Below are 21168 nucleotides of genomic sequence, written 5' to 3' on the forward strand. Positions count from 1 at the left end.
CCGCTGACAAAAGTTCTTCAAGCCCTAGATGGAAAACTTCACTCGGTCACACAGAAAGCTACAAGCAGTTGCTGCCATCGAGGAAAGCTACAACCTTTGACATGAATGCTACAACCTTCGATGAAAAAAGCTTCAGCTGGAACGATAGAGAAAGATTTAACCAAGTGCCGCTAAAAAAGAAAATAGTTGCAACTATTAGTAGAAAAGCTTCGACCGTCAGTGAAAAAGTTCCAACCATTGAGAGAGAAAGGTACAACTAGACATTGTGCAACCAGAAAAGTTGCAACCGTTGACATAAAAGCTTCAATTGTATGTGCGAAAAACTTCAACCAGCGACCGACAAGGGGGAAAGCTACGACCGCTAACCGGGGGTGTGCAAGACGAAGAGGCTACATTGTTTTATGTTGAAATCGGCACTTTTTTGCTATGACCGATGGACATTTTTGCTGCTACCGGCAACCGGAGGAGAGATGCATCTTTTTTGTGAGCTCGCCGTCGGGGAGCTGTGTCCAGCAAGTCGTCACCATCGGAGCGTGGTCGTCGTGCGCTAGAGTTGCGAGCATTGCCACCGGAGCTGCAAGCCTGCAACCATGGGGCACACGTTGTTGCACCCAGGGGGGTGAGAAATGCATGAAGTGACGCCAATGAGGGCAACAACGGGTGGGTATAAAGATACAACCGATGATGTTGTTTGATACAACCGATGATGCATTTTGTTACGACCCTGCATGGCGAGCTACAACCGGTGATGACGACATAATTTTTGCTGCACTTGTACCGATTTTTTGCTACTATCGGGGATGTTTTTTCTACATCCATTCATGAAACCTTCATAGTACTTTACCCGCGACGAGATGTTGGTGGTGGGTTGCTGTGAGCCACGACAACGTCGACGAGCGTGATGACGAGTAGGACGACTGTGTAGCGTGAAGCGACGGGCGACGTGGTGCTGTGACCGACGACGACACAGCATGCCACCGCGCATCAGAGGAAACTATGTGAGATATGGGACAAACGCAAGGAAGGAGAAGCTCTGAGGCAAACCGTTTTCTGCCCTGACCCACACGGATCTCATCCGACGGATCACGGGTGATCTTTCGAAATCTTAGCCGGTGCGTCGACGCCTAGTATACTTGCCATCATGTAATGTGAAGTCAAAAAAAAGGTCTTGACTTTGGATGCCCTGTGCGTTGAGGTTACCAAGGTACACTCGCAGATGCACTAGAACGGATGAAATCACTGTTTTGACCTTATCAGGAAAGTATAGCACAAAATAAACTCCGCCTGAAACTATTTCACAATCTGACCCTTTTGGCAACGCCAAAGACCGTGACGTTTCTTCTCCAAATAAAAACGTCAAGGTAGATTGTGTTGCTGCTCCAGATGAAAACGCCGAGGTAGATTGTGTTGTTGCTCCACATGACAACGCTGAGGTCGCTCGCGTTGCTGCCCACACGGAAACGCCATGGGTTTTGATGTTTCTACCCTGGGACTAGCTGGGCCATGGCCTCGTCGAGGTGTGGACCGTCTCCGCCCGCTGCGTCCTGCGCTGACAGAATGGAAACGTCAAGCTTCATGGTCTTTGCAGCCTGCGCAGTAACGTCAAGGTCCATGACGTTTCTGAAAACACATACGGGTTCGATGTTTTTAGCCTGCCACGTAACCACACAACGCGTACTCCGCGTGGTAGTGAGCCAGGTCAGCAACGCATACGGATTCAGCGTTTCTATGCATATTGACAACACCGCGGTATCTGACGTTGCTAAAAGGATTAGATCGTAAATCTTTTTTCCTCTAAAAAAGTGAGAACAGTGAGAAGACTCCCCCTGTCTTATTCTTATTCACTCAAACCCGGGCCGGCGACAGCAACCTTTGTGCTGTCCACCACTCCATCCAGAAGAGCTTCTCAGTTTATGATGAAGTTGGTACTCAAAATCAAAACAGTGATTTCGTCCCACTAGGACTCGGTCTGTACACGGAGGAGACACTCGTGAGTCGTGGCTGCACTCAACTGGTATCCTCCACGTCTCGACTCTGCAGTGCAGGGAACCGGAGACTCAACGGAAACCCGGAAACCAACCCCGAAAAGGACCCAATCCAACCCGACGTAACCCCACTAAGGGCTCCGTCGTTGCTTGCTCGTTCGATTTCTTCTCCGCCTCCCGCACCGACGTCGACGCCCCGCCTCTCTTCCCTTCCCTCGCTCCTTCGACGGTGGTCGGAGCCTCGAGGTACCTTCCCTCTCTCTCTGCCCCGTTGTGCTGTCTCGCTTAGCCAGGTATTCCTCTCTCGCGGTGTTGCGCGGAGGTTCCGCGCCGGCCGCCGCCGGGGGGGGGGGGGGGGGGGGGGTGTTAGCGGCTCCAGCGGGGGTTAAAAACTCTTGCCGCGAGTCGCTGAAATTAGGAACCATAGTAACGAGTTAGGAGTACATAGCTAAAAATATATTTCGAAATTTCGCGCTGTGCTATCGTTACGCCCAGGGAGGGAGGGAGGGACGCCACTGTGGGTTTTATTTCTTCACAACACATAGCAACCGTGACAGCATACATACTCTGCCGACCGTTGTGCTGCGTTTTGGAATTCAGTTAGTTATTAGGGTGTGCTTCTTATTTGCTAGTTTTATTAACTTCAAATCGCGATTGCAGTACGGAAAACCTTTGAATGACTACTAGAGTGTTATAACCCACAAAGAGAATATTCCTAGTAGTGCTTCCGTTTCTTGGTTGTTTTTCCTCTTAGAATTCAGTTCATGCTTGTCATCCATCTTGAGATCCTGAGAGAAGCAAACAACTGCTGCAGGTGTTAAACCGGGGTATTCTGAAGAAGGGCACCTGCACAATCTGGTGTCATCATGACATCGCAGGTATCCCCATCACAGGGCGCAGGCGGCAGCGACGTCGAGGACGAGGATGTTGAGCTGCTGTCGGTTAATTGGAACCAGGACCATAGTTGCTTCAGTGCTGCCACAACCAATGACCTCAGGATGTTTAGTTGCAAACCATTCAAAGAGGAATTAAGGAGGGTTTACAAGGACGGCGGGTTTCAAATTGTCGAGATGCTGTTCCGTACCAGCATATTTGGCCTTGTGGATCAGGGATCCGACAAGCAGCATCAGCAAAACAAACTCACCATCTGGGATGATCTCCGTAACCTTCTCATTGGTGACTTCTCATTCAAGTCCAACATCCGAGCCGTCAAATTGTCCAAGGACTACTTTGTGGTTGCTCTCGAGCACAAGATACATGTTTACAGTTTTAAGACTCTGAAGCTCATCCATCTGATCGATACCACGTCCAACCCGAAAGGATTGTGCTGCCTCTCGCATCATGCAGACACTTCAGTGATGGCCTGCCCTGGGACGCACCAAGGAATTGTTCGGGTTGAGCATTTTGGGTTGAAGGAGACCAAGTTCATCACTGCTCATGACTCCAACATTTCATGCATGACACTCACCGTGGATGGGCTCCTCTTGGCAACAGCCAGTGTTAGGGGTACTTTGATCAGAATATTCAACACGATGGACGGCGCTTGTCTGCAGGAGGTGAGGCTATGAAATATTCTCCTTTTTTCCGTTAGTTTCTCTTACTTGCTTCATCTATGTAGGATGAAATCTTTGTTCAGTATCATCTTTTTGAGTTCTCTTGTATTGTAACTTGCTACCTCCGTTTTGTGCGTAATCTATTTACTTTATATAAGTTTTAGCAATGGGAAGTAATGAATTTTTTTGGTCTTAATATTTAGGTGCGCAGAGGAGTAGACAAAGCTGAGATATATAGCATTGCACTATCACCAAACCTGCAGTGGTTGGCAGTGTCTAGTGACAAAGGCACAATGCATATTTTCAGCTTGAGAGTGAGACCTAGAGGGAAAGATGCAAGTAACGGGCAATCTGCAATTGCTGGTCGACAAATGGATCGTAGTTACTCATCCAGTTCTGTTGGATCCAATGCGAGCTCATCCTTGTCTTTCATGAAAGGTGAGGATACTCTACTTCTTCTAGTGAACCTTTATAGTTGATTTGATTTGAATCTTCTGAAGTATTATATTCCCTCAACATTTAAGCCACTTTGAAAATACGCATTATCACTTTTTCAATTGATCATCTCACTAGCCTTTTGTGAATATCTATAAATTTGCACTTCCACTATTCTTTCAAGACTGGGACCGTGCATTTAATTACCTCATAGCAAAGTCGATCTGTCTTTTAGTGCAAACCTAGCGTGATTCTGGATTCTAATTGATAAAGTGGCACATCTGTTTTCATATGCTAAGACCTTGATACCATCAAAATGTTGTGTCATGGTAAAACTATTGTTTGAGTCTGGCTGATCATCATATATGTGGTAATATAAGGATAGACAGAGCACTTCCTGTAGTTTCTATCCCATTCTGTTCTTAGATCACCAGATTCTTGAACAGTGCTCTCCTCGTTTCATTCCAATCAAAATGGAGCCTGGCAGTTTGCTTGTGTTCTTGTAATTTGCTGTGCCAGCTGTGTGTTCCCATTTGTTTGGACTGGCAATGACATCCATAGACGTAAATATTTCCGATTTAAGATATGGACATAGTGAAAAATAAGCATAGCAAAGGCATGTCATGCTGTTTGAACGTCCTAGGCTTAGGTGGAGTCCTCGTGTCCCGCCTTTGTTTTCTTATCCAACATGATCTGGCAGGCAGCCATTTGTGTTTATATTGGTACATTATTACTGAACAAATGAATCCCTTTTGCTTAACTGATATGTCTATGTTGGCCTTGAAGTAGTAGGGAACAATCGCATGGCATGTACATCTGCATGACAGCTTGTGAAAGAGAAAACTAGCATTCAAATTGAGAATATTTTCTCTCTCCCGTCTTACGCACATTGAATTTTTCCAGGGATTCTCCCCAAATATTTCAGTTCAGAGTGGTCATTTGCTCAGTTCCGTTTACCCGAAGTCACACGCTATATTACAGCATTTGGAGATCAAACCACTGTGATGATGATTGGTCTGGATGGCAGGTACTCTGTTTTTCCACAAAAAATGTTCAACGAAGTACAACAATAAAACTAGTATTTTCACCAACACTGGTAACCAAATGAGATTCGTTCCATGCCTTTTTCTCTTAGTGGCACTGCTTATTTCCAAGAAGACATGATTACAAGGGGGGGGGGGGGGGGGAAGCTAAGAGCTACGTATATTTTCTACCAATCTGACGTCACCTTGATGTTTTCTTCTAATACAAAATGATGCGCACTTAGGTGCGTATTTGAGAGAGAAAAAAAAAACTAGACAATTGAAGTCGTTGTTTTTTCGTGTTCTCATTCTATCTTGGACATTCATCATCATTTAGGTTGGACACTGTGTAGTTACATTTTTTGGAAAAGGAGGGCAGCCCCCTTTTTGGAAAAAAAATCTAACTGTGCACCGAATCTCATTTAGGTTGGCTGGTGGGTAAATAGGTTCCGCAATGGCATAAGTTGTCGCGATATATGGGCCTTGATGACTTATTCTTCGTTAGCTAAAATGCATTATCTTGTACTTGCATATGCCGGGATTTGATTTTCACTAATTGCATTGGTCTTTTTTGTGGGTGGCGTGTTTAGTTTCTACAGGTGCAGCTTTGACCCTGTAAATGGCGGGAAGATGGTGCTGGATGAATTCATCCGGTTTATGAAACCCAGCATGTCCCGTTCCAGGAGTCCAAGCGCCTGAGCAGCTGAGCTTCATGGCAACGGCGATCATGTCATTCTCTAACTACATGTACATATAAGATTTCACCAAGTCCGCCATGTGTATATAGTCGCGGGTTAAGGAGAAGTGGGCATTCAGCGCCATCTTTTCCCTTTAAGGCTGGTTCCATGTATGTTTTTGTTGACAAATCTTTGGCGTCGCGTTGCCGACGATGATCAAATCCTTTGGTTTTCGGAAACCATGGTCCAGTTCGTGCTACACATCAGCCCAGCAAGGTTGCAACTTTGTCACGCTCTTCAAGATGATGGTCAGACTGTTGATTTGCCTCGGATTTGTAATCCCTTATCTTTTGAACCTCGGCATTTGGTTTCTCTTGTGCTGACAATGACATACAAAGCATCAGTTCTGGTGGTTTTCCACGACATTTGCTAAGATTTTCAATCCAAGGGTACAAAGCTTGCAAAAGCCTGATTTTTAGTTGAAAAGGAAATATAAGCATAGAAGTAACCTTCTTTTCGTAGATGAAAGCAACCATTTCAACGAAAATTGCTTTTGGAAGCCGAGCTCCATGGAGGCCTTCTTTTCTAAAATTCAAAATTTGTTAAAATTCACATTTTTTACAATTCAAAAGATTCTGAAAAGATTTACAGATACACATGAAGGCATAATGTACATGGGTGTAAATTTTCAGGACAAAATACCTTGAAATAAGGGTTGTGCACAAAAAACAATTCTAAGGTTTTTCAACACATGATACTATTCATCTTCAAAGTTCAGAAATTTATCTTTTTTGTACATGTCGTATTTCAAGGTATTCTATCCCGAATTTTTACACACGTTTATATTATTTTTTTGGAACGCGACGCATGTATATATTTCATCCTTATATAGTTTGAAAAAATTAAAATTTGAATTTAAAAAAAATTAAAGGATTTCATGGAGCTCGGTCACCAAAACGCCATACTCCCATTTCAAGGACGTGTCAATCTGCAATCTGCAACATATATAAAGTACCTAAGGTTATAGTTGCCTATACGGTGGTGTTTTTTTAGGGTACGTGGTGGTAGATTATTATTATTATTATTATTATTATTATTATTATTATTATTACTATTATTACTAGTACAAATGACCGTGCGTTGCATCGGACGAAAACGTGGATATTTCCTTATTTTTAATTAAAAATTATTATGATTGTTACTAGTACAAATGCTCGTGGGTTGCACCGGACGAAAACGTGGATATTTCCTTATTTTAATTAAAAAATATATTTTGATAAGAACTCGAACATTTTTTTAAACAATATATCATGTTTTTATGAAAATTGAAACATTTCTGCGAAACAGAACATTTTCTTGACCAGATGTTCCTTAAAAAAATACTTTTTCGAATTTTGATATTTTCAGAAATTACAAACAGACTTTTTGAAACAAAAATAGTTTCAACAAATGTAAAATTATGAACATTTTAAACCTTTTTTTTGTAGATAGTTGGTTGCTTTCTTTGTAAGAGTTCTTATTTGAAGGTCGATTATCAAAATCATCTATGATGACTAATTGAGCATTGTCATCCATTTTGTGCAATTACAACAAAAAGCTAAACCTTCAGCCTTTAGTTTGTTTGAACAATATTTCAAACTTTATATGGCACAAGAAGGAATAGATTGGGAATCAATGCCAAAGTGTTGTAGCATATATCTAGCTTGTTTTCTTTCAAACTTTACTCTCGTTACAAATCTGCATGAGATAAATAAAGCCTTTTGACTCTCTTTTCTGTAACAAGCATCACTGCTAGAATACCAAACTTCTGTCTAGGTTTGAATACAAATTTTGACATAGTTTTACCTTATTTCACATAATTTATAGTTCATATAGAACTTAGTTTCAACTTAGTTTCGGTTTACAAAATTATTGTATCAACTTTTAGACTTGAATCAAACAGGGAGCGGACATAGTTTATTTGTTCATGGACATATTAATTTACTCATTGATCCAACCGGGGAGCAATAAGACATGAAGAAATGCAGAAGGAATCACTTGACAAAATTATTGTATCCACTTTATACTTGAATCAAACAGGGAGCAATCAGACTTAAATTAATGCAGTAGGAATCAGTTGGCAAAATTACTGTATCAACTTTCAGAGTTGAAGCACTAAAGACTTCAATAAAAAATCAGACTTGAATTATAACAGGCCATAACACATGTGATTGTCTCTTTAGCACAAGTGCAGCAGAACAAATACATAGGAATTAATGTTCAAAATCTTGCAACTTATATGCACGTGTTTTTCATCCTATAACCAACAATAAACTCTGGGTGTAAATAAAGGATTCTGCATGAAAGCCTCTTAAAGTTGATACGACATGATGTGATTTTAACCAAGGTAAGCACTTGAGAACAATAACATCTCGTAAGCCACGCCATGGTGATTCCAATAGAGAAAACCAAAACTAAACCCCTACATTGGGATGATGTGTATTAGTGATGCTTGTTTAGGCTAAGTGGAATTCAAAAATTGTGTGCCTATAATAAAAATGAATGCCAATTGAAAATATGATTCATCATTCATCAAGGTTTCCACATCCAAATAAATGGCATCTAGCACGCTCGACTCAGAATGCGATACTATGGATATCATTTATCCAAGATATTTGTCTAGGGCTCCAGGGAGATGGCGGATGTATTAGAGAAGCATAATTTTGCAATGCACACACAATACTCGTATGGTATTGGTATGACCTACCAGCTCTATTGCCAACATAATTTGCACAGAAAAAAGATTTGCAATAAAATAGGCAAAGGCGCTGATTGATGGTTGACAACCCACAAGTATAGGGGATCGCAACAGTTTTCGAGGGTAGAGTATTCAACCCAAATTTGTTGATTCGACACAAGGGGAAGCCAAAGAATATTCTCGAGTATTAGCAATTGAGTTGTCAATTCAACACACCTGAAAGACTTAGTATCTGCAGCAAAGTATCAGTAGCAGAGTAGTGTGATAGCAACAGTCGCAACGGTAACAGTAGCAGCAGTAACAGCAGTAGCAGCAACAGCAGTGACAGCAATAGTGACAGAGTAACAGTAGCAGCAGTGACAGCAATAGCGGCAAAGTAACGTAGCAAGGACCAGTAGGAAAAACTCGTAGGCATTGGATCGGTGATGGATAATTATGCCGGATGATATTCATCATGCAACAATTATAACACGGAGAGATATGTAACTAGCTCCAGTTCGTCAATGTAGTGTAGGCATGTATTCCGGATGTAGTCATACGTGCTTAGGGAAAAGAACTTGTATGGTATCTATTGTCCATCCCTCCCGTGGCAGCGGGGTCCTAATGGAAACTACAGGATATTAAGGTTCTCCTTTTAATAGAGAACCGGAACAACGCATCAGCGCAAAGTGAATACATGAACTCCTCATACTATGGTCATCTCCGGGAGTGGTTCCGGCTATTGTCACTCCGGGGTTGCCGGGTCATAACACATAGTAGGTGAGTACAACTTGCAAGATAGGATCTAGAACACACATATATTGACGAGAACATAATAGGTTCAGATCTGAAATCATGGCACTAGCGCCCTAGTGACAAGCATTACGCATGGCAAAGTAGTAGCAACATCAATCTCAGAACATAGTGGATACTAGGGATCAATCCCCGTCAAAACTAACTCGATTACATGATAGATCTCATCCAACCCATCACCGTCCAGCAAGCCTACGATGAGATTACTCAGGAACAGTGAAGAGCATCATGGAATTGGTGATGAAGGAAGGTTGGTGATGACGATGGCGACGATCTCCCCTCTCTGGAGCCCAGAACGGACTCGAGATCTGCCCTCCACAGGAAGAACAGGAGGTGGCGGCGCCTCCGTATCGTAAAACGCGATGAACTCTTCTCCTTGATTTTTTTTCGGACGGAAGGGACTAAATAGAGCTGGAATTGGAGGCGGTGGAGCTCCGTGGGCCCCACAAGCCTGCTAGGCGCGACCAGGGGGGCCGCGCCTGGTGGTCTTGTGGGCTCCACGCTCCACTTCTCCAGTTGATTCTTGCACCGGTATTTCTTATATATTCCACAAAAAATCCTCGTAAATTTCCAAGTCATTCCGAGAACTTTTATTTCTGCGCAAAAACAACACCATGACAATTTTGCTGAAAACAACGTTAGTCCGGGTTAGTTCCATTCAAATCATGCAAATTAGAGTCCAAAACAAGGGCAAAAGAGTTTGGAAAAGTAGATACGACGGAGACGTATTAACTCCCCCAAGCTTAAAGCCTTGCTTGTCCTCAAGCAATTCAGTTGACAAACTTAAAGAGACAAAAGAAAAACTTTTACGAACTCTGTTTGATCTTGTTGTTGAAACTATGTCTAACTCATATCCAGAATTTCAGCAAGATCATAAGCTAACCACATAAGCAATGACATCTAGGTCTCATGGTAAACTCATATGAATGGCATAATCAACTGACGAGCAATAATAATAAGTTTCAAACGTCAACACTTCAATCAAGACAATCATGAAGCAGTGTGAACAGATGGTATCTCGCTAGCTCTTTCTGAGACCGCAAAACATAAATGCAGAGCACCTTCAAAGACCAAGGGCTGACTAAACATTGTAATTCATGGCAAAGAAGATCCAGTCACATTCATACTCAATAACAATTAAAAGAAAAACATAGAAATGATAGAGGCGCTCTCTAATTGGTGCCTTTTGTAAGAAGAGGATGACTCAACAGAAACATAAATAGATAGGCCCTTCGTAGAGGGAAGCATTGATTTGCAGAGGTGCAAGAGCTCAAGCTTTGAAGACAGAGATAATAATTTTGGGTGGCATGCTTTCATTGTCAACGCAATGACCAAGAGTTTTCACCATCTTCCATGCTACACATACTATAGGCGGTTCCCAAATAGAAAAGTAAAGTTTTGACTCCCCCACCACCGATCAATCACACTCCACGTCTGGCCGAATACTCGGGTGCCGTCCATACCAACATCAATCCAGGGGGGTTTTGTTTGCAATTGTCTTTTCGATTTGAGCATGTAACTGGGCATTCCAATTACCGACCCCTTTCTTGTGAATGATAGTGAATAAATACATATCGAGGATAACACGCCTAGCATGGAAGATACTAATCGCCCCTTGTCACCACATGAGCGGTTCGGGCATGCAAAATAGATTATTTCTTGAAGGTTTAGAGAGTGGCACATGCAAATTTACTTGGAACGGCAGGTAGATACCGCATATAGGTAGGTATGGGGGACTCATATGGGACAACTTTGGGTTTATGGAAGTGGATGCACAAGCAGTATTCCTGCTTAGTACAAGTGAAGGCTAGTAAAAGACTGGGAAGCGACCAACTAGAGAGCAACAACAGTTATCAAAATGCTTTGAGACTAACCAACATTGAGTGCAAGCATGAGTAGGACATAAATCACCATGAACATGAATATCATAGAGGCTATGTTGATTTTGTTTCAACTACATGCGTGAACATGTGCCAAGTCAAGCCACTTGAATCATACCATCCTATCATACTACATCATAATCATCTCAAAATTCATGTTGGCATCCAAGACAAACCATTATAAGCTCCTAGCTAATTAAGCATGGCATCAGAAATTATGATCTCTAAGTTGTCATTGCAAACATGTTTCTCTCACAACAAAGCTGAACTAGGAACGATGAGCTAGTCATATTTACAAAAACAAAATAGATCGAGTTCATACCAGCTTTTCCAGGCTCAGTCACTTCATCATATATCGTCATTATTGCCTTTTCACTTGCACGACCGAATGATGTGAACAATAATAAGAGTGCTCGTGCATTGGACTAAGCTGGAATCTGCAAGCAAACACAAAGGAGAAGACAAAGTAATATGGCTCTTTGACAGATAAACAGATATGCATGCGAATCCACTAAACATTGTAACCATGGTCTTCTACCTTGACCCAAAGAAAAAAGGAAACTATTTACATGGGAAAGCTCCCAACAAGCAAAAGAAGAACGAGAAATCTTTTTGGGTTTTCTCAATCTAGACAAACACACGAGAAGAAAGCGAGAAAAATAAATAAACTAGCATGTATGATACAGTGGCAAAGTGTGAACACCGACTAACAAAGCGAAAGTGTGAGCATGAATATAAAGTCGGTGAGAAACACGTACTCCCCCAAGCTTAGGCTTTTGGCCTAAGTTGGTCTACTCCCAAGGAGGGAAATAACCGTCTCCGGGGTACTCCGGAGTGGACTGAGGGTGCCACTACTGGGTGAGCTCCTCTGGCTCCCACTGATAAATTGGTGTGTGGTATTTGACTGGTAGCTCGGGCACGGGCGCCTGTGGTGGTGCTATGCCCCAATATGCGTAGATGTCTGAAGGCATAATAATGTACCTGCCTAGATGAAGATTGAACAAAGAAGGAGCAGGCAAAGTAATAGTCTCACAAGTACCTTGACTAAATACCAGGTTATAAATCATCCTATTATTTATATCTTTATCAAGAAAGTCATGGCCAACCATGCTATCATAATCTAGATATCTCTCAGGAAGAAGAATCTCTTCTTCCTCGTGCAGTCTAATAGGTATCTCAAAATGTCTAGCAAGACGGGTAGCATAGATACCTCCATAAACAACGCCTTTAGAACGGTTCGTGTTCAACCGTTGAGCTACTATGACGCCCAAGCTATAATTTTTATCATTATAAAGGGATTCGCGCAAAACCGCAAGATCTGGGGAGCTAAGGGCCCCAGCTTTCCCATGGCCAATCAAACATTTTCCCACGAATAATGAGAAGTACCGAAGCACGGGAAAATGTATGCTAGCAGCTCTAGCGCAAGACACTCCTCTCTCCTCTCCTACAACAATTGTATCAATGAAAGCCTCCAAGTCTCGTGGACGAGGTTCATGAATATCCCGAACATAAGGTAATTTGCAAACATTGCAAAAATCCTGAAGTGACATGCGCTGGGGGATATCATATAACTTGAACTCAACCATAGGAGGACTCTTCCTTGGATAGAAATTAAAGCTTTGCACGAAAATATTAGTGAGGAGGAGGTATTGCGGACACTTATGTTCAACGAAGGCGGTAAGGCATGCGTTCTCCAACAAGTAGTAAAAGTCCTCATAAAGTCCGGCGGCGCGTAGGAACACATCACTTGGCCACTCGCACACTCGAACTTCTGCAACTCAGGGGACCGGATACTTGGGTTTCTTCTTCTCATTTTCATCATCCCTGGGGTCACGGCTTGAAGATCCTCTTAGGAACCTCCTCATCTTTTCCTTTTTCTATCTCTGAAAATTTCTGAAATTTTTAGTGACTAAGGAAAAGTGAACAAGGCCCAACGTAACTCGTAGCAACTACTCCCACAAGTGCCTAGAGGCCATATCATGCATCAAAATTACTTGGGACCAGCTAAAATTAGCATGCAAACCTCAAGAACAGGGTCACCAAGGCAGCAAAAATACGCAACGAATAAGGCACTAGAGCAAAAACTAATTGGACCAATGGAGGAGTCACATACCAAGGAGCAATTTCCCCCAAAACAGTTTGGTAAATGGGGCTTTGCACAAGGAGATCAAAAATTGCAGCAAGAAGAGCAAGAACACGAGTTTGAGCTGTGAAACGATTTTTTCTGGAGGTAGGAGAAGAATATGGGATCTAGAATAAGTGGAGGGGGACACGTGGGCCTCACAAGCCTGGTAGGCGCAGCCGGGGGGGGGGGGGTGGCCGCGCCTACAGGGTTTCTGGCCCACTGGTGCATCCCCCTGACTAGCTCTCCGTCTCATAATTTTTCAAAAATTCCAGAAAAATCATACTTGATTTTCATGGCATTCAGAGAACTTTTATTTTCGGGACACTTTTCTACGGGACGCTAACAACAGAAAACAGGGAAAACTAAAGCTAAATCTATCATTTTTCTTCTAAGCAATCGACGGTGAAAGCTTGGAACAAAGGTTTGTGACTCCTCGATTCATCCATCCCATGGTCATCAAAAGAAATCCGTCAATGAGGTTGATCAAGTCTCCTTGACAAACTTTTTTGAATCGCATAAAAAGAACGGAGAATTTTCGAATAGTCACTAGGTTACCTCAATGGGGATGTGCATATCCCCAACAAGCAAATCATACTTCATCTTAACAGTAGGTATAGGGCATTCAAAGCTCCCAATAAGAATCGATGAAGTTTTTTCAATAGCATTGATGCAATGTACTCGATATTGTTTCTTCAGAAAGTGCACCGTATGCTCATTACCGTTGACATGGAAAGTGACATTGCCTTTGTTGCAATCTATAACAGCCCCTGCAGTGTTTAAAAAGGGTCTTCCAAGGATGACCTCCATGGCATCATCCTCTGGAATATCCAGAATAACAAAGTCCGTTAAGATAGTAACGTTAGCAACCACAAGAGGAACATCCTTGCAAATGCCAATAGGGAAAGCAGTTGATTTGTCGGCCATTTGCAGATAAATTTCAGTGGGTGTCAACTTATCCAGTTCAAGTCTACGATAAAGAGAGAGAGAGGCATAACACTAACACCGGCTCCAAGGTCGCATAAAGCAGTTCTAACGTAGTTTCCTTTAATGGAGCAAGGTATAGTGGGCACTCCGGGATCACCTAGTTTCTTAGGAGTTCCACCCTTGAAGGTGTAGTTAGGAAGCATGGTGGAAATCTCAACCTCAGGTATCCTCCTCTTATTAGTCACAATATCCTTCATGTACTTACCATAGGAGACATTTTGAGCATATATGTCAAACGCATTTGCAGAAAGACAGGTCTAATCATTTCAACAAATTGCTCAAAATCCTCATCATCCTTTTTCTTGTATGGTTTGGGAGGAAAGGGCATGGGTTTTTGAACCCATGGTTCCCTTTCTTTACCATGCTTCCTAGAAGTGAAGTCGTTCTTATCGTATCTCCTATTCTTAGGTTGTGGGTTATCAAGATCAACTGGTTCAATCTCCACATCCTTATCATTGCTAGGTTGAGCATCATCATGAACACCACTATCGATATTATCATTAGGCTCATGTTCATCACCAGATTGTGTTTAGGCATCAGAAACGGAGATATTGTTTGGATTCTCAGGTGTAATAGCAACATGGTTGCTAGCGTGCAAGTTCCTATCATCTTTCTTTTTCTTTCTAGGATGACTAGGTGCATCGGTGCTAACTCCTTGAGAATCTTGTTCAATTCCCTTAGGATGACCCTCAGGATACAAAGGTTCCTGGGTCATTCTACCGCCTCTAGTGACGACTCTGACATAATTGTCATTCAACTCATTGAGCAAGTCATTTTGAGCCTTAAGTACTTGTTCTACTTGAGTAGTAACCATAGAGGCATGTTTACTCAAGAGCTTAAGATCATTGGCATTTCTGTCCACACAAGCACTTAAATGACTAAGCATATGAGCATTCTGTTCCAATTGTCTGCTAACATAATCATTGAAACTCTGTTGTTTGGCAACAAAGTTATCAAATTCATCCATGCATAAGCTATCAGGCTTATCAAAAGGAATATCACTCTCATTGAATCTACGAAGAGAATTTACCTCTACTACCTGTATCGGGTTATCAAGACCATGGATCTCTTCGATAGGTGATAGATTTTTGACATCTTTAGATTTAATGCCTTTCTCTTTCATAGATTTCTTAGCTTCTTTCATATCTTCAGGACTGAGGAATAGGATACCTCTTTTCTTAGGAGTTGGCTCCGGAGGTGGTTCGGGAATAGTCCAAGTATTCTCATTGCACAAGACATTATTCAATAGGATCTCAGCTTGTTTTACATTTCGTTCCCTAAAAACACAACTGGCACAACTATCTAGGTGGTCCTTAGAAGCATCGGTTAGTCCATTATAGAAGATATCAAGTATTTCATTCTTCTCAAGAGGGTGATCGGGCAAAGCATTCAGTAGCTGGACGAGCCTCCCCCAAGCTTGTGGGAGACTCTCTTCTTCAACTTGCGCAAAGTTATATATTTCCTGCAAGGCAACTTGCTTCTTATGGGCAGGGTAACATTTTTCAGAGAAGTAGTAGATCATATCCTGGGGGCTACGCACACAACCAGGAGCAAGAGAAGTGAACCAAGTCTTAGCATCATCCTTTAGCGAGAAAGGAAACAACTTAAGGATATAGTAGTGGCAGATCTTTTCTTCACTCGTGAATAGGGTGGCTATATCGTGCAGTTTGGTAAGATGTGCTACAACTGTTTCAGACTCATAACCGTGAAAAGGATCAGATTCGACCAAAGTGATTAACTCAGGGTTGAGAGAGAATTCATAATCCTTATCGGTCACAAAGATAGGCGAAGTAGCAAACTTCGGGTCGTATTTCATCCTAGCGTTCAAAGATTTTTCTTTACACTTGCGCAGTAATTTCTCAACATCATATCTATCCTTACAAGCAAGAAAGTCCTCAGCTATCTATCCCTTCATAACATAACCCTCAGGCATATCAGGCAATTCATATCTAGGAGAGCTAGTTCTAACAGGCAAAATAGCAGGTTCTACTTCAATAATCTCAGTAGTTTCAGAAGTATCATCACATCTAGCAGCAACTCTAGCAATTTGTGCATCAAGGAATGCACCTAGTGGCAAAGCAGTATCAAGCATAGCATCATCACAAGCATCATGGACAGCAGAAGTAGCATCATCAAGCATAGGCGACAAATCAAAATTTCTAGCAGGAGGTGGTGTCGCAAACTTACTCATAACTGAAGGTGAATCAAGTGCATAGCTAGATGGCAGTTCCTTACCTGTCCTCGTAGTTGAGGGCAAGACTTTAGTTTTTGGATCTTTCGGATTCCTCATAGTGATCAGCAGACGTAAATCTCAAGTGACTTAGAGAATAGTGCTATGCCTCCCTGGCAACGGCGCCAGAAAAAGGTCTTGATAACCCACAAGTATAGGGGACCGCAACAGTTTTCGAGGGTAGAGTATTCAACCCAAATTTGTTGATTCGACACAAGGGGAAGCCAAAGAATATTCTCGAGTATTAGCAGTTGAGTTGTCAATTCAACCACACCTAAAATACTTAGTATCTGCAACAAAGTATCAGTAGCAGAGTAGTGTGATAGCAACAATAGCAACGGTAACAATAGCAGCAGTAACAACAGTAGCAGCAACAGCAGTGACAACAATAGTGATAGAGTAACAGTAGCAGTAGTGACAGCAATAGCGACAAAGTAACATAGCAAGGACCAGTAGGAAAAAATTGTAGGCATTGGATCGGTGATGGATAATTATGCCGGATGATATTCATCATGCAACAGTTATAACACAGAGAGATATGTAACTAGCTCCAGTTCGTCAATGTAATGTAGGCATGTATTCCAGATGTAGTCATACGTGCTTAGGGAAAAGAACTTGTATGACATCTATTGTCCATCCCTCCCGTGGCAGCGGGGTCCTAATGGAAACTACGGGATATTAAGGTTCTTCTTTTAATAGAGAACCAGAACAATGCATTAGCGCAAAGTGAATACATGAACTCCTCATACGATGATCATCTTCGGGAGTGGTTCCGGCTATTGTCACTCCGGGGTTGCCGGGTCATAACACATAGTAGGCGACTACAACTTGCAAGATAGGATCTAGAACACACATATATTGATGAGAACATAATAGGTTCAGATCTGAAATCATGGCACTCGGGCCCTAGTGAAAAGCATTAAGCATAGCAAAGTATTAGCAACATCAATCTCAGAACATAGTGGATACTAGGGATCAATCCCCGTCAAAACTAACTCGATTACATGATAGATCTCATCCAACCCATCACCGTCCAGCAAGCCTACGATGAGATTACTCAGGAACGGTGAAGAGCATCATGGAATTGGCGATGAAGGAAGGTTGGTGATGACGATGGCGACGATCTCCCCTCTCCGGAGCCCAGAACGGACTCGAGATCTACCCTCCACAGGAAGAACAGGAGGTGGAGGTGCCTACGTATCGTAAAATGCGATGAACTCTTCTCCTTGATTGTTTTTCGGACGGAAGGGACTAAATAGAGTGGGAATTGGAGGCGGTGGAGCTTCGTGGGCCCCACAAGCCTGGTAGGCGCGACCGGGGGGGGGGGCGCCTGGTGGACTTGTGGGCTCCACGCTCCACTTCTCCGGTTGATTCTTGCGCCATTATTTTTTATATATTTCACAAAAAATCCTCGTAAATTTCCAGGTCATTCCGAGAACTTTTATATCTGCACAAAAACAACACCATGGCAATTCTGCTGAAAACAACGTTAGTCCGGGTTAGTTCCATTCAAATCATGCAAATTAGAGTCCAAAACAAGGGAAAAAGAGTTTGGAAAAGTAGATACGACGAAGACGTATCAATGGTCTTCTCACAAAGTCGAAGAAGGCAACGACATATGGTCTTGTAGCAAAGTCGACAAAGACGACGCCGGATGTTCTTCAGGCGGAGGCGACGGTGAAGTCGACATTGGACTATCCATTTTCAAAATTTGAGATGTGATCCGGTCCAGGCTTTATTTTTATGACACCGAAGGATATACGTAATCTCGGTATGACACCCATGGCCATCGTGTTGGAGCCATTCTCAGTTTTTCTCCATGCACACGCCATTGAATCTGATTGAAATCGGACACGGCCGTCAGCGCCAGGAGGTCAACGTGGAGAAGGATTGGTGTGTCGTTAGGGTGGATTGAGGGCGACTGCGGAGGGGGGAGATGAGAATCCAGAAGGATGTCAGAGAGGACAAATCGGCAGAGTGAAAGCATTTAGGAGAAGTAGTCTCTGTGTGTTCATGAGATGGATATTTTTATTAAGAACTGGAGAACGAGATGTGCGTCTTCTCGTACTCGTTTAGGAGAAGAGATGCAATGCACACACAATAATCACATGGTGTTCGTACGACCTACCAGCTCTATTGCCATCATAATTTGCACAGAAAAAAGATATTTGCGATGAAGTAGGCAAAGGCGATGATTGATGGTCTTCTTACAAAGTCGGCGAAGGTGACGGCGTATGGTCTTGAGCAAAGTTGGCAAAGACAGCGCGGGATGTTCTTCAGGCGGAGGCGACGGTGAAGTCGACGTTGGACTATTCATCTTCAAATTTTGGGATGTGATCTAGTCAAGGCTTTCTTTTTATGACACCAAAGGATATCCATAATCTGGGTGTGGCACCCATGGCCATCGTGTTGGAGCCTTCTTAGTTTTCCTGCATGGACACGCATTGAATTCGATTGAAATCGGACACGGCTGTCAGCGCCAGGAGGTCAACGTGGAGATGGATTGGTGTGTCGTCTAGGTGGATTGAGGGCGAATGCGGAGGGGAAGGAGATCAAAATCTGGAAGGACGTCAGAGAGGAAGATCGGCAGCGTGGAGGCGTTCAGGAGAAGTAGTGTGTGCGTGTTCACAAGAAGGATATTTGTTTAAGAACTGGAGAAGGATATGCACGTCTTCTCGTGCTCATTTAGGAGAATAGAAGTGTTTTCCACACCGTGCACTGAGAAGCCCAACAAACGATGGCTCAAATAAAATACTCTAGACCCATGAGGACATCTATGTGGCCCAATAATGCGGATGGAAGTAGCTGTAAATAAAACGAGGCGCCATTTTATAGACGGCATCCTTTGAATAAAAACTCGTATAGAAGCTAGCACATTTGGTCCTCGTTATATAAACCTGATGGGTGGTGGATTGAACCCCAGTTCTCACAACTATTTTTTACAAACTACAGGTTTATTATCTTATAACTCAGGGGGTCTTTACGTAAAATATGGTTGGACCTTTTTTCCAACTTAAACGAGAACTGCAGATTTATTGGATAAAAACTCAGGGGGGTTTGTGTAAAGCATAATGAGGGAATAAGTTACCTATTTTTTATTAGTACGTATAGATTAGAAAAGTACACGATGGTAGATTTGTTTTTGAGAAAAACGGCTAGGCTTCATTCATAATTCGACATGACTACGGGTAATACATTGGGATCATGTGGTTAGCCCAACCAAATGTGGCGGCCCTCATCCAAAACAAGTTCATGCCTAGCTAGTTTATGTGGCTCAATATTTGACCTCCTAGGTTAAAATTTAAAGACACAATAATTAAAAAGAGATTTTCACTCAAGGATGTGCTTCTTCCTTGATCTTGACGATGGTTTCGCAATCCAACACGATCACCAAATTTTGGAGCCCAAGATCTTTTGCTAGCGACAGTCCTTCTCGGCATGCTATGGCCTCAAGGTTGTCCGGGTCCGTTAGACCCGTGATGAAGAACGATGAGGATCCCAAATATGTTCCTGAACTGTCTCTGCACACCACGGTCGATGTCCCCACACCTCTCGAAACGGAAGCTTCAACATTGATCTTTGAAAGCTCGTGTCCCCGTGGGATCCATCTAGTCGGTGTTGGTACTGCCATGATACTGTAACACCCAAGGTGCGATCATATCCTTACTTTGGCACGAGGGCCCTGACAAGGATAGAAACGCATCTCGTCGTTTCACAAGAATGGATATCATTATAAGTACATGTACTGAAAAGATGAGTATAAGGAGTTGGCTTACACTCGCCACAAGGTACATCAAGATCACATCAATACAACAATATAAAGTCATCATGTAGAAGAGCAGGGTCCAGCTACGGACGAAAAACAAACGATAAGAGAACGATGTCCATCCTTGCTATCCCAGGCTGTCAGCCTCGAACCCATCCTAGATCAAAGAAGAAGAAGAAACTCCAAATAGAACAATCATCGCGCTCACATCAAAGTAACCCTTTACCTATACCTGCAACTGTTTTTGTAGTAATCTGTGAGCCACAGGGACTCAACAATCTCATTTCCAAAGGTATCAATACTAGCAAAGCTTAATGGGTGAGGTATGGTTAAGTGGTGAGGCTGCAGCAAGCGGCTAAGCATTTATTTGAGCTGGCTAACTTACGAGTACAAGAATAAGAGGGGGATGATCTACGCATAATCGGATGTGAACTAATAATGATCAAATGGATGATCCTGGACCCTACTTACGTCACACATAACCCCACCGTGTCCTCGGTCGAAGAAGGAGCTCACGAAAGAGACAGTCACGGTTACACACTCAGTTGGCAAGTTTTAGTTAAGTTTACTTCAAGTTATTTAGAAACGGATGTTAAACAAAGTTTCCAAGTTTTCCACATAACTGCAGGCACGACTTTTCGAAAGATTTAACCCTAGAGGGGTGCTCCAACTAGTCCATCACAAATTACCACAAGCTGCATAGAAAGCCTCGATCATGAAACTCGTGATCTCCTTGGATTCCTTAGTGGAAAACCTCAACTCTGAGATAACCCAAAGCATCACCGGAATCCCGATGCACAAGATATTTTGTAAAAGGTAAAACAAGTCCAACAAGGCCACCCGACGTGTCGACGAACCCGATAGGAGCCGCGTATCTCGTTCTCAGGACATGACGTATAAGCGACACGTACGGTGGCCTGATAGAAATCACCCAAGTTGCCTCGGTGGCCTTTGTTGCCGCTCCATGAACGACAAGTCGCCC

At 42.8% G+C, this 21168-nt stretch overlaps 1 protein-coding gene across 1 annotated transcript; it reads left to right on the forward strand.

Annotated features, from left to right (window-relative positions):
• Positions 1-2033: 2033 nt before the first annotated feature.
• LOC123426550 (autophagy-related protein 18d-like) lies at positions 2034-6138 on the forward strand. The gene is made up of 5 exons (XM_045110411.1): positions 2034-2231; positions 2800-3541; positions 3742-3976; positions 4877-5000; positions 5586-6138. Exons 2-5 carry the CDS (start codon positions 2852-2854, stop codon positions 5692-5694), a joined length of 1158 nt encoding a protein of 385 aa, XP_044966346.1. The 5' UTR covers positions 2034-2231; positions 2800-2851; the 3' UTR covers positions 5695-6138.
• The last annotated feature ends 15030 nt before the right edge of the window (positions 6139-21168 follow it).

Source organism: Hordeum vulgare, chromosome 1H (assembly GCF_904849725.1).
Source record: "Hordeum vulgare subsp. vulgare chromosome 1H, MorexV3_pseudomolecules_assembly, whole genome shotgun sequence".
Lineage (NCBI taxonomy): Eukaryota > Viridiplantae > Streptophyta > Magnoliopsida > Poales > Poaceae > Hordeum > Hordeum vulgare.

Coding starts and splice junctions, on each gene's coding strand:
- LOC123426550 (XM_045110411.1), top strand. CDS start 2,852: ATGACATCGCAGGTATCCCCATCACAGGGCGCAGGCGGCAGCGACGTC. Junction 3,542..3,741: donor ACGGCGCTTGTCTGCAGGAG/GTGAGGCTATGA, acceptor CTTAATATTTAG/GTGCGCAGAGGAGTAGACAA. Junction 5,001..5,585: donor ATGATTGGTCTGGATGGCAG/GTACTCTGTTTT, acceptor TGGCGTGTTTAG/TTTCTACAGGTGCAGCTTTG.